At 38.5% G+C, this 15,101-nt stretch overlaps 1 protein-coding gene across 4 annotated transcripts in view; it reads left to right on the top strand.

Annotated features, from left to right (window-relative positions):
* The first annotated feature begins 1,528 nt into the window (after window positions 1-1,528).
* Window positions 1,529-15,101, top strand: part of LOC118329797 (collagen alpha-1(XIX) chain) — a 95,087-nt gene continuing 81,514 nt past the window's right edge. For 3 of the 4 annotated variants that reach the window (XR_004796798.1, XM_035664109.1, XM_035664108.1), the window contains exons 1-9: window positions 1,563-1,694; window positions 4,458-4,578; window positions 5,335-5,409; window positions 5,491-5,590; window positions 11,609-11,732; window positions 11,838-12,113; window positions 12,748-12,828; window positions 13,560-13,679; window positions 14,543-14,605. Coding sequence is in view for 3 of the 4 variants with exons in the window: in XM_035664109.1 (XP_035520002.1) it covers window positions 4,491-4,578; window positions 5,335-5,409; window positions 5,491-5,590; window positions 11,609-11,732; window positions 11,838-12,113; window positions 12,748-12,828; window positions 13,560-13,679; window positions 14,543-14,605 (927 nt within the window). In the remaining variant the exon portion in view is untranslated. Of the gene's footprint in view, window positions 1,695-4,457; window positions 4,579-5,334; window positions 5,410-5,490; window positions 5,591-11,608; window positions 11,733-11,837; window positions 12,114-12,747; window positions 12,829-13,559; window positions 13,680-14,542; window positions 14,606-15,101 lie in introns of all 4 variants that reach the window. The other variant, XM_035664110.1, reaches the window with a different exon arrangement.

Here is a 15,101-nt window from a genome sequence, read left to right as displayed (position 1 = left end):
CACTCTTCACTAAGAACAAAAACAAAGAGTTACAGAAAGACTGAAGAATAATGCCACTACTCAAAAGTACCAATAGTTATGTTTGCATAATGTCCAACAAAGAAACATAGCCATCTGCTTCATTTTATCTTAAAACCGTTTACTCTTTGTTTCCTTGTTTCTTTCATCACACTACAGAAAAGTATGTCTCTGTGTGTGTGTCCCTGTGGTGAAGGGGAGGGTGCACTGAAATCATCTGTCTAAACAGTTATGTGTGTGGAGGCTGAACACCTGTTTCTGCGTTTCTGTCTTGAACTGTTGGTGTGCTGTTTCAACAAAAGTACCTGCGCTTTAACCTTCAGCTTTAATACAACGACATGGATAGAAACTCTGTCCAGACACATTTTCGGCATGATCAGTGGACCCTCAGTGGGTTTTGAGTAATGGATGAATGAACAGCACACTGCAGTGGTGAAACTGAACTATGTACATTTACTCCAGTACTCTGTTTAAAAGCAAATGTGAGGTATCTGTGCTTTATTTGATCGTTTTCTTCTCATGCTTACTTTTACTTCACAACACCTCATAGGGAAATAATGTACTTTCAAATCATTATTTGACAACTTTAGTTCCTAGTTAGTTTTTTTTAACACAAAACATATGAAAATGCATAAGTACAGATTCATAATCCTAAAACTAGTCGCAGCCCCATATAAAATAGTTTAAAATGAGCTCCACCTGAACCAACTACAGTAAAATCCTGCTTCTATATTAATGCAAGCATAATAATCTAATTATATAATAGAAAAACAGTACTTATTTTATTACTTTAAGTACACTTTTCCTGATTATACTTACATAATGTTACTCAGGTAACATTTTGCAGGACTTTGTATTTCTGCAGTGTGTATTAGTACCTTTTTATTAAGTAAATGACCACATACCTCCTCCACTACTGCTACACTAATATTAATAGATTAAACCTGCATTGAGAGCCCAGTCACCACAGAGTGGGCTATAGTGAATGTTAAATGGCATTTGTGTCTTCTGACTCAAATAGTGCTTGGAGTACGTTTCTGTAGCCTTTACAGCTGAGAGCTGCCTTTATTATGTGGGATCATCTATAGACTACTCTGCTCATAATACATGTCTTAATGTCTATTCTGCCGGGTATTATGTGATGTATGACAGCTTGGACTGCTTTTTTTCTTTCTGACTCGTATCAAGATGAATTATGTGTTAACACTTATTGTATTACTCCAATATTTACTTTTAAGCATGACTTTCTGCTAATAACACACATGGAGCCACCTTAAAGGAAGGGTAAATCCATACGAATTAGGCCTTGTGTTCAGTAAATTTTGATAAGATGATAATACATCAAACGGCTTTTTAATTCCCGCACCTGGCTCAGTTAAAGGGAGTTTGTTTGAGCTCCCGTTGGGCATTTATTTCCCCCTAATGGGAAAGCTTTCGATGTGTGTTGCTCTTGTTTGCTGAAGTCTCTGTCAGTGCCTTTCAGTAATAAAGACAGAGTGGGAGGGCCACTCGGTGCAACTAATAAGGACCGCGATCTAGCAGGCGATCCCACTGTGACTTTTATTTCCAAGTCCTGGAATCCGGAATCAAGACTGATCGTTATCACACATGGATTATGCTTCTTTTTTCGCTGTTTTTTATTTCTTTTTGCGTTAGAGGAAACTTTCCCAGCAGCTGTAAGTACTTAAAGACAACATTTGATTCACAGTTAATTTAAAAAATAGAATAAAATCGGCTTAATGTAAATACCAGCGTGTGGATATATTGAAAAGCTCTTTATAACGGACACATTTTGCAGTGTTTTATGTCCCAGACATGGTTTGATCTTTCTTAACTTGTCTGTTAACCGGGGCGCATGCCTTATGAACAGGTTATTTCTGATTTATGAACGCTCTGCAGCAGTAAACATCCACCGTATTGCATCACTTGTTAACAGCAAAGTGCGAAATGTGCCGGACACCGAAAGAATATCAACCGCTTCGTCCCGTAATTATCAAAAAATAAAGCCACCCAGCCAATCAGCGGTCGCGCACAGAAACACGCTTCTTTGAATATTTCAAAGTGTTACAGTGAAGTTATTGCCAGTGAATGAATGATGACGGGACCTGACAGAGAAACTTCACTGTCAAGGGGGGTTTTTAGCGTTGTGCCTTTTTCTCCAAAACTGTGAGATATGTGTGTGATGATAACATACAGAAATATATAGACAGTCAATTTAGGATGGAAATCCACAGCAGATGGTGCAGCAGCGTTGCTGTACACCAGAACTACATGAGGTAAAACAACGTGTGGTTTTTAACTCCTACAGACTCCTCAATAATCAGAATCAGTCATGTAAAGATACAGACTAACTGACTGCAGGGTTTAGGAGCATGTGTTGCATGCATTTTGCAGAAATGGATGGAATAACATTACGCCTTCTTCACACAGACAGGGAATGTGATACCTCTGTAGTGCTTCTTGTCTACGGCCCATGCATGGTTGTAGTTGTAAGTGGCATGGTCACTTCATCTCCAAGCGCCATGATAGCGTACTGTAGGCCTGCATGCAAAACTTTATGATCCAATGGGAGAGGAAGGCACAAAGTGTATGGGGATTAATCACTGGGGGGAAAATTAATTTGGATAAGACAGCAGCAGTTTAAGAAGGAGAGTATCATGAAAAAATACTATTGGTCACAGTTTGTGAGACTGTGCATATAAATTAACTTAATGTGTTGTGGGTGTATGATGGTCCCTGGAGGTCAAGTTCATTACTCAGCCGTTTCTTCACCAGTAAAAATAGATAAATGTGCAGGAGGAAGGAAGGATTATAGCCTTTGTAACTGGATTACAGCTGTGTTGTCACAACACTACATTGCAGATACTGGAAAAAGGCATGTTTGTCATTGTGAGTTATGATTTGCCACTTCATTTTTTTGTAGGATTAACAAACAAATCTGACCTGTGTTGTTGTTTTAAGAAAAATTTTACTAAACCAAATTGATTTTGCATTTATTTATTCAGTGTCACACATTAACCTGTTTGTGTGCTTCTATTGAGTTTCGTCTTCCTTTTAAAAACAGCCCTTTTTTTCTGAGTGCAGTCATCATCAGTATTCTGGCACAGCACCAACTCTGCGGATAAAAAAGTAATCCAAAAGTTAGTGTTTTGTTTGAGTTGGAATAGTCAGTGAAAATTAATTACAGACTTTACTTTGGAACAGACTCGTACTATCCAGGATTCCTCTACCCTAAAAAAAATTCTCGCCGTCTTTGCACTGGTATGAGAGTAATGTAGAAGATTTGGTTTGGCACCAAAGTCAAATGGTTCAAGAGACTTGTAACTGGAGGATTCCAGGTCTGATCCTTGTATGTGGCGTTCTTGACCAAGACACCGCTGACAGCTTACAGATCAAAACACACCAGAGTGTTAATAGAGTAGTACCGAAACAAAGATCAAGGCTTTGGCATTAAGCAGACAAGCTAGTACGGGAGGAGCCAATTTTAAAAGTATTTTACCTCTCATACAAGTACTCTGTGACACACAGTGTAAACTTATTTTGGATTATTCATTTTGGGAGGAGAGTACAGCAGACTTAACACCTGGTGATGGGATGATCACATTGCAGAGAGGGTAAAATAACAATGAAGACAGATTAACCTTGCTAACTTGTATCTCTTTTAACATGCAACATCCTGCATTTAGATCAACGTCAGACACAGTAATACCTCCCTGTTGTGTTGTCATTATCTTGTTGTAGACTGTATTCTGAACAGATTAAGTGGGTCGGCACAGTTCCACTGCTAATTTCTGCTGATGACATACAGACATAATGAATTACAAACTGTCTATGGAGAACAAGAGGCAGCTTGGCTCACTAGTTAACAACTGAAACCTTAACATAAACATGGCTTAGAGTATAATGATTTAGCAGCGGTATAGACATCTTCATTCATCACTGCATGGCAGGTGTTCATGAAAACTAATGAATGAAGGACTCAGAAGTGCTTTCTCCTGGTTGAAGGACTTTACATAAATACACAAAGAGGGTTGAGGGACATATGAGTGAGCATGAGAGTAGGCATAAGGGAGAGTCAGATATGATTTACAGTTCAAATTTAATTTCACAATAATACAACTTGCACATAATCTTATTTAGTGGCTGATTAAAACCATGAAAAGACGTGGTTTGATAGAACGTTGAAATATGATTGCAGCCAGATGCAAAGGAGTGAAACCTTTTCTCTGTCTCGGTTTGCTTAGCGAGCACACGTCAGCATTGTTTGCTTGTGCCTGATGTAAAGTTATGTCTGTTAGTTCTGCTTCTGTTAGCACTTGCATGCAGAAAAGTATTTAATTAAGATTAGTGTAAGGCATGTGTTTCATTCTTTATTTCATTTAACAAAATGCTATGATTAACCTTAATTGTAAATTACAAACTGTTCTGTTTACATCCAGATTTTCAGAGGACTGCTCTCTAGTGTCAGAGCCATGATTAGCTTGTTAAGATGGACAGCTTTCCTTTGGACTGTAAATTCCATTCCTTGCACTTTTGGGATGGCAGTGAGTGAACAAACAGGTACGTGTGTTTGTTGTCCTCAACCTTTTCTCCAACAACTGATGTCTTTCAACAGCAGAGTGACATTTTTTCTCTTAAATGTTCTGGTCTCAACATAAAATGGATAAGTTTTATCTGTAAGATGAATTATGTCTCATTGTGGAGGTAAAGAACAGATAGACGTGCACATACGGAAGAAAGAAAGACAGGTGTGCCCAAATCCACATACACATTAAAAAACTCTGTTAAGCTAACTTTTTTAACCCTTCACAGGTTTATGATTTACAACAAATACTTTGAATATTTTACAAAACATTTATGGTCCATGATTTGTTCACAGTGGTAACTCACCATTTGTGATTCCATTATCTGGGGAATCGACTTTATCAATCAACTTCATGTTTGAAAAAAACAGAGAGTGGGACTTGTAAAAAAATACGGCGGGGCTATCAGTATTCATAAAGTCAGTCTCCATTTAATTTTCAGTAAAGCAGACTGAGCCTTGCCTCTAAATTACATCTCAGAGTCTTGTCTCCATCTGCAATTTTTTTTTTTAAGTTTAAAAGTTTAAAAGATTAATAGAAAAAAACTGTGAATTGATTTTTGTGGATTTCTCTGAAAGAAGTGTTGTTTTTAAAATGAAAGGGAATGCACTATGGAAATGAATTTACAACTCAATTTATCATTTGCTTTTCTGTAATCCTAGACGAAAATAGTTTAAAATATAAATTGACTTCTGTAACCAGCACACTAAACCTCTTTGTGATTTTCCTCTAGATGGCTCATGTCCCCCTCTGACTGTAGAGGAATACAGGTTCTCTGATATTTTAGATCGTCCCCTGGAAATTACAGGTATGTTATGAATGAACACAATTACTTTGTAAATAACAACATTGTCTTGTTTAAATCTAGTGACACTGATCCCATTCACAGGATTGGATCTCACAGAAAAGTTTCTCCTCCGAAAGGGAACGGTAACAGAAGACCTTCCGTCGTTTCGTTTAGGAAGCAGTCCGCTCATTAAGCCGACAAAGTGAGTAACGTAGTTGTGTGTTAGCTTGCATGTGTGTTTATTTCCTGCATTGTTTGGGTTCAGCTGTTGTACTCTGGGTCCTTGTGACATTTGAGGATAACTCAGACAGACAGTCTGCATCTCAGCCGTGACCCAGTAAATAATCTCCCTATATATGCTGCTTCATTTCTACAACTCTGCTTGCTTGTGCTATGGAACTGTAGCACAATGCAAGCTTGCTGTAAGATGCAGTCGCTCATGTGTGGCCAAGGCTATCAACAGTATTAAACTGCAGTGTTCATTTGGATTAACACAGAGGCTATTACTACTTCGCTCCCTCGTGTACAGGTCCTGAATATGGAGTTAATTTTTTACAACTCAAATATTGCACACTGCATGATACTGTAAAAACAGCTAAAATATTGCTGCTATTATAGGTCTGTCTTGTGCAGAGAAGCTTGCTTTCCTTCACATCTATTCTAAGAAAAAAAAACTGTGTAGCCATAGCTGCATTTCATGAAAGGGTTGACTTGAGGCAACCCAGATATACCCTGCTCAGAGCAATAGTTCCATTTGCCTTGGCTAATAAGGGCAAGCTGTGAGGTGAGCTGTTAGACAGGGAATAATTTGAACAGAATTAATATATATTGCATTTATTCTAGAAATCTCCTAAGGGCAAAAAGTGGGACATAAAGGAAGGGAAAAAAAGTCTGAGCACGTATAATAAGACAGGAATATTAAAATAGCTACATAAATGACACACTAAGGTGCCATTTACTGAAGACCTTTATTCCCCTGGTCAACCGGCGGGACCGCTCTGTGACTTCACCTTGATGCTGATATGATAGTGGGGATTTGAATTTGATATATTATTTATAAATGCCTGTTGCGCTTTCAAATGAATCAAGAAAGACCAGTGGCACACATGAACCTGCTGCTATGGTTGCCAAACTTAGCTTTACAATGAAGGTTTGGATTTTAAAAAATGTATTTTGAGATGTTCATTGCTTTGTGTCCTCAGGTTATAACAGTGAAAGACAACACTTTGTCATTCTTTCGGGAGGGGAGGATATTTTTAGCATTTTTACATGACATGAAACTGTAAACATTTACTGCCACTCTCTCTCTGGCTAGGTGCGAGGATCTTTGAGCCAGGTGATTTGTGATCTCCCTCCCTGTTCTGTCAGCCAGCTGAAAATACATTTACCTCAGCCCTTCCCTCAGTCTGGGCCCATAGTGCAAGAAGATGCTGGCTCTCAATGACACTGCTGACAGTGTCATTGGTTATAGTGGCGAGACCGCGATCCCTCTCATATCCAATTATCTAAGTACTTTGACAGGTGATACTGCATGTCAGCTGAGGAGGGAAAGCTAGGGCAATTGCACGAACCAGGAGGCCCCTCTACCCCTGCCACAGCCACTAAAACATTGCTCACTTTACTCGCAGGGTATGCAGCAATAGATGCTCGACTCTCTAGATCTGGCTAATGTTCTGCCAGCTCCTCTGCACAATGCACATTATGGTACATAAATTGGAGCTGACACACTCAAGGAACATTTGCGTGAGGTGACAAATTGCCCTACAAAATGCAACGTGTAGTCATAACACAGTGTTGTAGTTGCTGTCTGTCTTTAGATGCATATCTGTGTTTGGCTTTTACATCTTATATCACCATCTGTCTCATATTTATATCTCATTCATATAATAAGAGCATTAGAATCTACACTACACATTTGAATTCTTCAACTGTTTAGCAAAAGAAGATCAATAAGTGGTTTCATTTCATTACTTGCTATTTGAAATAAAGGCATGGTTTTTACATTACAATCCTCGTTTTGCAAAACAAAACATACACAAGTATAAAGTTAGAAAAATAACTATAACAGTACCGAGAACGTGTGAGCATCCACACCAATGAAAGATTGTGTTGTGTAAACAGCGGCCACATCATGCTGTGTGCTCCAGCTGTGTTGGCAGCTTCGGAAAATGTATATTGATGACCTGTTAGCTGTACGTTGTGCAGAGGCACAAAGAGAAAACCAGAGGGATAGGGGTTCACAGAGTTCTTCAAAGTTGAGGAAGTGGAGTTAGGAGAAATTATATTCATACTTTGGTTTAAAAAAAAAAGGAAAAGAGGACATCATTAAGGGCTCCAGAGACCCCATCAGTGCTAAAGAGCATTTGGCAGTATGTCTCAGGTAAAATAAAGTTTTATGTGTAATTTGCTGCCTAACATTATTTTATATAAGAGTTTAATGAGTTGTATACCATAATATCATTCATCAATCATCATCGCTGTCAGCTTGAGTTAGAACAGTTTTTAAAAAGATATAGTTATTGTTCTTGGCGTGGATGGCCCTTTATTCATATTTAGACCTATTTGTGCATTTTGTTAGCTGTAACTTTCTCAGAAATGCTCATGCCTATTTGTTCTTTTCTTCTCTTAAAGACGAAGCAAATACAAATTTTGCATATTTTTCTGAAATGGGAATGGAAGGAACACTTCCTTTGAATATAACCACAATGTCTCATATTGTGGTTTATTGGAATGCTAATGATCAGCAAAGCAACTTGTGACAAGGTTAAATGCTAAATGGCATACAGTAGGCTATTTTCATATTATGTATAGATGCCAAAGATACACTACATTTGAAAAGTAGATACAAAGGAGCCATTGAGTCTGACATATAGTGAATGAAATCACCAGGGTTTGTTTGTTTATCAATCTGTGGCCTCAGTGGTTTGAGACTGTCGTGTTAGTTAATTAATCATGTGGGCTCACTGTAATCAATACTGTAAAGCTGACTCGCTCTTTTTTTGAAAGTCATAAGCATCTGAATTATTTCTGGAAAAAAAAAAATTTCTGTAGCCTTTTAGCCAATGGTTTCACACACTCCAGCAGTGTGAAGGCCTTTAACTTACCTGCACTAAATGTGCATATCCACATCCAGGGATTGTAACTTGTGTCATGGGGTGTGTAAGAGGATGTGTAAGGGTGTGTAAGAGGAAGCGAGGAAAATGACCGAAATGTAGACGACCAGGCAGACAGGAACAGTTCAGTGACTTTATGGTAAAATGATGATACAGATGCTTAAAGGCAAAGGCATCTAGTATAAACAGACATAGCAGAGAATCCATAGATGAACAGCTGAAGTTGAAGTGGCTGGCAAAAAAAGGCACAAACCAGCATTCACTATATGGGCTTGGGGGAAGTGAGAAGTGGCTGGGGTCTGGCACAGAAGGGCAATCTGAGCAAAATAAACATGACAGCTTGTTTAATAGTCATATTGTAGCAGTAATTGTAATCAACAATTCCATGTTGATCGGAGGTAACAAATGACTCTAAATTAATTTTATGGCATGTAGTCATGGTGGCAGATCAGACATTTCAGAAAATGTTTGTTGGTCTCTGTTGCAGTGTTATCTCTTAATTAAGTATGTGTGCAGAGGAACACGTATTTACACTGCAGTGATGATAACATTGCAGTCTTACACATCTACACACATGCACATTCAGTTGTAGAAAATATCCTTCTCCCAGATCACAGGCGTGCATTCGATTTGGCTTGATCAGTGGCAGCACAGCACTTCCACATTCAAACAGGAAAGGGGACTCACGCTGATAGGAAGTTACAGCCCTTGCTAGCATGAATGATGCATTTAGCGTATAAACCGACATGGTTGAGCCCACTTTGATCTGATGGAGTGTCAGTGATAGGGATGTGAGCCAACTAGGCTAACATTTGAGGTTTTATTGTTTCAGCTACAGGAATCTGATTCCTCCAACTCATTTAAAAGAATCCTCCTGGATAGGATTTCTTACAAGCCAGGACACTAAATCCGCTTCCGGGAGATTCTCTACCAGGCCGGTAGTGTTGCTGTGACATTCTGTCAAACCATTGTCTCTGATTATACAAGGGGTAGTGTCAGCCAAGCAATATGCATGGTCAAAGAGATGTTCCAAGAGTGGTGATAGTTTCCAGAAAGCACATTTGTTTCTTATAAAAATGGAATCAGCTCTCATTATGACTCTCATGGCAGTCAGGGTGTTGCTCTGTGCTCGCTTCTCCTGATTATTGTTATGGATGGGCACTCTTTTATAATATACAGTACAAATGCACAAGTAACTCTTTCCTAAAATGTTTTTTCTCCCCTCCTTTTCTGCTTACTGTGGTTGTTTAAGTAATTTGGCTTGGAAAGCCTTGGAATGCCCCGCTACTTCAATACAAGCCAAATTTACTGATAAAGCACATTTAAAAACAACACCAGCTGACCAAAGTGATTCACAATGTAGAATCCTACCCCGTAGTATACAGAGCATTGGACCAAAACACTGACACTGAATGTAATCCAGGAGGCAGTCATGTTTCTTTCCAAACACATTTGCCAATGCCAGGTAGTTTATTGTACTTGCAACAGACATAGTTGGCAGAATGACATATTGTAAAACTTATTTTGGTATTGTAGCATGGGAGCAGGGAAATTGAAAGCAGGTCCTTTTCATTCACTCATTATCACTTACTTAAACATGCTGAGCAGCGTTTTTCCAAAGAATCATAAAAACAGTGTTCAAACCAACGTTCAGCTATTTAGCCACAGATGGCAGTCACCACAAGGTCAAGAACTTTAACCCTCTGGGCCCTCAGAGATCAAGTGTGCCGCACTGTAGACAGACCATGTTTTGAAATAAGAGCAGACTAAGTGGGAGACTTTGCAAAGAAGGGTGTGAACTCCAGGGCCCGAACATAAAACAGCTGTGCACTGTATTCTGCAGAGTATCCCAGCTATATTAAACCTGCTTAAATGTATTATGTTCCATTATATTCCATACACTCTTGGAGTCCATTTTTACATTTTTCTTTTATGTTATCCCCTGCCTCTTACAATAATGTGTAAAACAGTTACTGTATGTGCAGCATGGAAGTATTCTGTGTTGAATTTATTTCATAAATCCACGTTTTTTTTTATAAATTGCCCTGCCACTTTTTATATTGATTTGCAGCTGAAATAGTCCTTTAGCCCTTGGGCAACAAATAACCTTCCCAGTCCTTGGCCTCTCAAAGAAGCATTTGATTTTTTGAGAGCTTTAACTTTGTGTATTTATCATTTTAGTCATGTACCGTTTACACCAAAATCTCAAAGAATTCAAGGGACACAATAGAAGAGGGTATGAAGCTCAGAGAGAATGGGAGATGATATATTGGAGTGAAAACTAATTTCCAACCTGTCTGAGGAAACTCTCTCTCTTCCTCCCCAGGCTGTGCTTTGCCTTCTCAATGACCTTATCATTGCATTATTATTATTTTTTCTGATCTTGATTTATTATGTTTATGCTCTTCCACTTTTGACTGTTAATCTGAGTCTGGAGTTAGGGCTAGGGTTAGTGCATTTTGAAGGGTACAATGTTTTGCTGTTCTTTTTACGCAATGTATAAAATTAGGGAGGTAGTGGGGGTGTGGGCTGAGAGATGAGTTACTGAATAAGCTGTAATTCATATGAGAGTGGGTGTGATTTGAAATATGATATTGTTTTTCCTATATATTCCCTATTTTCTCTGCATATTTTGCTTCTGCTGGAACACATTTTCAGCTGTGAACACAGAATTGTTATTTGACTTTACAGAGCAGCTGAGGTCATACACACAAACCTGTAGCTGCATTGCATTAGGCAGCTATAACTGTAGCACATGGTCAGTGGTGATGTAAAAGATTGGCTTCTGTGGCTTTGGATCCATTTCTATATGTTTTTCATTATCTGAATGACCGGGAAGCCAGGATAAAGTTAATCAAGCTAAATGGAATCAAGTTTGTCAGGTTTATTTATGTCAATTACTCAGGCTGCAGTAAGAAGATATTGAAATGTTTTATTGATCATTGAAGCTGATTGACTGGTTCATTGTTCAGCCTCTGAAAGCTATACATTCAGTATTAAGAATGACATTTGACTCAATTATCTTTCATATTTATTGTATACTTTTAAATGATAGATTTGATTTTCATAATCTGTGAGAATCTGTCTTATATTATGTTTTTGTTTAGGTTAATATTTCCAAATGGGCTTTCAAGTGAATACTCCCTTGTCACCATCTTCCGGGTAAGAAGGACTACAAAAAAAGACCGCTGGTATCTTTGGCAGATATTCGACGAGTCGGGAGGCAGTCAGGTGGGTCCCGCTATATGTTTTAATGTCACATATCAGTTTCAGTATCTACAAATATGCTTGGATATGATGGGATGGAAAGGAATGCTGTTTTTAAACTCTCCTCAGGTATCGGTTGTGGTTGATGGTGGCAAGAAGGCGGTGGAGTTTTCTTCCCAGGACCTGCTAAAGAACACTCGCCGCTACACATTTAAAAGCCGTGACCTACATGCCCTCTTTGATCGCCAGTGGCACAAGCTGGGCATTTCTGTACAGAGCAACATAGTCTCCATTTACATGGACTGCAAGCTGATAGAAAAGAGACAGACTGACGAGAAGGCCAGCATTGACCCCAGTGGGCGCACCCTTATCACTACACGAGTGGAGGACGGACGGCCTGTAGATGTATGTCCCACGTAAACATACTATTTTGTGTTCAAGCATTTAACAGTTATGATGCAGTAGTTTTGCTACCCATCTCCAGTTTTGATCAATACTGTACTATCTTCACTGAAATTTTGGAAATGCACTCTCTGTACTTTCACAAACATGCTTCAGTGGCATATTTTCTTAATCGGTGTAAATCCTATTTTGTGTCATGTGCTACGCTCATTCTGAGAGGTTCCCCTGTGCTAGGGTGTTAAACAAACATTAGGTCAGCTATGCCATTTGGTTACCCGATGCCTCTGAGTAGAACTTGTCTTAAGTAGCATTAACAGCTGACTTTTTAGTCCACGTAATTTGTAAAGAAGTAAGTCAGTAAATCCGGAAAAAAATGCTAGGGTTCATGTTCTGCTCTGAAGCAGCTGCAACTCATGCAAAGGTTGAAGCCTTTTCTTAAATTTAGATGTGATGTTTTTTACCTTTTTTGCTGGCAGTGGGAATGGCAATGTTCAAGCGAGAACAGTTGACAGTTGAACAAACTGTACTGTTTAACCAGTGAAGAGCAGACCTTTGCCAGTTCACAGAGGAGCATGATGTGATGACGAACTCTTGTATGATGCTTTAATGGTCCCTTAATGAAAGCTCTTTTTCACAGATTGAAATGAGACAAATTCTAATCTACTGTGACCCTTATATGGCTGAAATGGAAAATTGCTGTGAGCTACTGGAGCCCAAGGTAAAGTGTCATGATGTTTTACCACACTAATAACACCCTCTGTAAATAAAGTGACAGCAAGTAATGAATAGTAGGAATTTGAATAGTAAGATTGAGTCACTTCTGTCCTTAGTGCATTTCACCACTAAAGAAATACATGAGAAGATACAATATATGTTTGTCTTCAAAATGTTGTACTTTTTTGAAATGTACTTCAGTAGGTCATCAATTTAAGTACATCCACCAAATATCTTTGTGTTCTACAGTTGGCTAGCTGGCTGGCTTATTTTAACCTATGCAGTGTTATCAGACAATGAAAGTGTATCAAGGTTTTTGTCTCTTTTGTCATAAGGGTATGCGTCCCCAGATAGAAACATAATAACAGAGATCTTCCATCACCATAGAATCAATGAGAGCTAATGTTACAATGATTCCGAATGGGGAGATGACCTCTGACCCCTGACCATTTCATTTATCCATAAGCATGCTGTCATGTCAGTGTAAAGTTACTCCTTGGGAATTGACACAACCTTGAGAAGGACTTATCACTATTTGTCTGCTTAGTGTTTTCTTTGTTTCACTGTATGTATGCATTTTATATTTCTTATTTCCAAGCATGGCATAAATATATGCCGGGTTACCTCAGATTAAGTGTGTTGCATTAAAATGGATTTTGAAGTTGTTGTTTTTTTGGCATGTCGCAAACATGACAAAAAATGGTTTCTAAATGGTGAATTTCTGTATTGATCCAGTGTGGAGCCAAGAAGACATTTAATGGGACTTCCCCTCCCCTGGTTACAGCCCAGCTCCCCCAGATGCTGTCTCAGCCAGCCTCACAGTCAATTGACAGATGTCAGTGTCCAGCTGAAAAGGTACAATCAATTCCCCCCAACAAGGCCCTCTAATTGAGTAAGTGTAATGGCTATTGTAACTGAACCAACAGAGGTTTACACGGCATCCTCTCAATCCTTTATAGGCACTAAACAGCCAGTTAAACAACATTTATACCAAAGAGTATATTCTTTGGATGTCAACCAAAGGCAGTATAGCTATAATATATTAGTAAACACAGGTATAATTATCCCAGACTGTTGAAGCATGGTATATCTGCACTCCGCTATAAATTTGTGAAAATGCAAAAGGATTCTTTCAGCTGCAATATTAATGTTAGATTGAGATGCAAATTGAGACCTGAAAGCTTCAAGCTCTCTTTGAAGGGAGCAGATGGTACAGCTCCAAGGTGATGTCCAATTCCACACCCAGCCTTTTATGTTTTTTAAATTTTTCTTGTATGTTGCAAACATAATCAACTTTTCATAGCCTGAGAACCAGTGAAATCAGGATTTTGGGGTCATAGATTAAAACACAGTGTTGCTACTGTGTAGACATTTCAGGTATTTCTATCAGAAATACATTTTAGATATTAGAATAGGCTAAAATAATCTACATTTTCAAGTAACACGTTGACTCTGTAATTGCTACATTGCTTTACCGATTAATGGTAAGTTTCACTTTGGCTTTTTCATTCAGAAATCATAATACTTAAACAAATCCAGACCAAGAGGGTGACTCACATACATCTGCTTCTTTGTGGAGACAGAAGTGTCATAAATGTCCAGGATTTTTGTTTATGGCACGCATATGTGTGAAAAAGATAGATCCAATAGCAATAGCCACATTTTATCTTTGATTACAGGGAAAATTTTAATCCTACTAATGAATACTGTTTGCACAGGGAGATGCTGATCTTCCAGGTGTAGTTGGACTGCCAGGAGAAAAGGGGAATAAAGGAGACAAGGTAGGAACACTATTTTTATGATGTTGATACATGCACTTGTTTGTTCTTGGTTTTTATTTAAAAGGAAGCATGCAGGGGTTAAGTGAATGTTAGAGATGCAATATTTTCACTGCAATCTAGATTTAGGTAAGTGGGCAGCAACACATTCAACAGCCACAATTCACTGTGAGTCATACATAATGCAGAAACATTGATTTAATCATAGAGAGTATTTGTTCTTTGCCCCTTGCTGTAAATAACCATACTTTTGTTCGCAAAACTCAACTGCTTCCATTGGTTTTATCAGTGTCCAGTACAGCTGGTTTTCCAGGACAGTTTACAAATTTATACTTTGTCTTAAAGTCATTATCAGATTAAGATTAATACATATCTCTCTCAGCAAGGAAACGCCTGTGCTGTAATGTCTGACAGAGTTTCATGTTCAGTGGTCAAGGCCCTTTAGAGATTCTACCATACAATTACCTTCACAAGGTGAATTTTCTCTCAAACCTCCCAA

This window comes from Morone saxatilis, unplaced genomic scaffold, assembly GCF_004916995.1.
Source record: "Morone saxatilis isolate NCDOM2014 unplaced genomic scaffold, NCSU_SB_2.0 Contig19, whole genome shotgun sequence".
Classification (NCBI taxonomy): domain Eukaryota; kingdom Metazoa; phylum Chordata; class Actinopteri; family Moronidae; genus Morone; species Morone saxatilis.
Note: the sequence above shows the minus strand (reverse complement) of the source record. Positions and strands in the feature narration are given on the sequence as shown.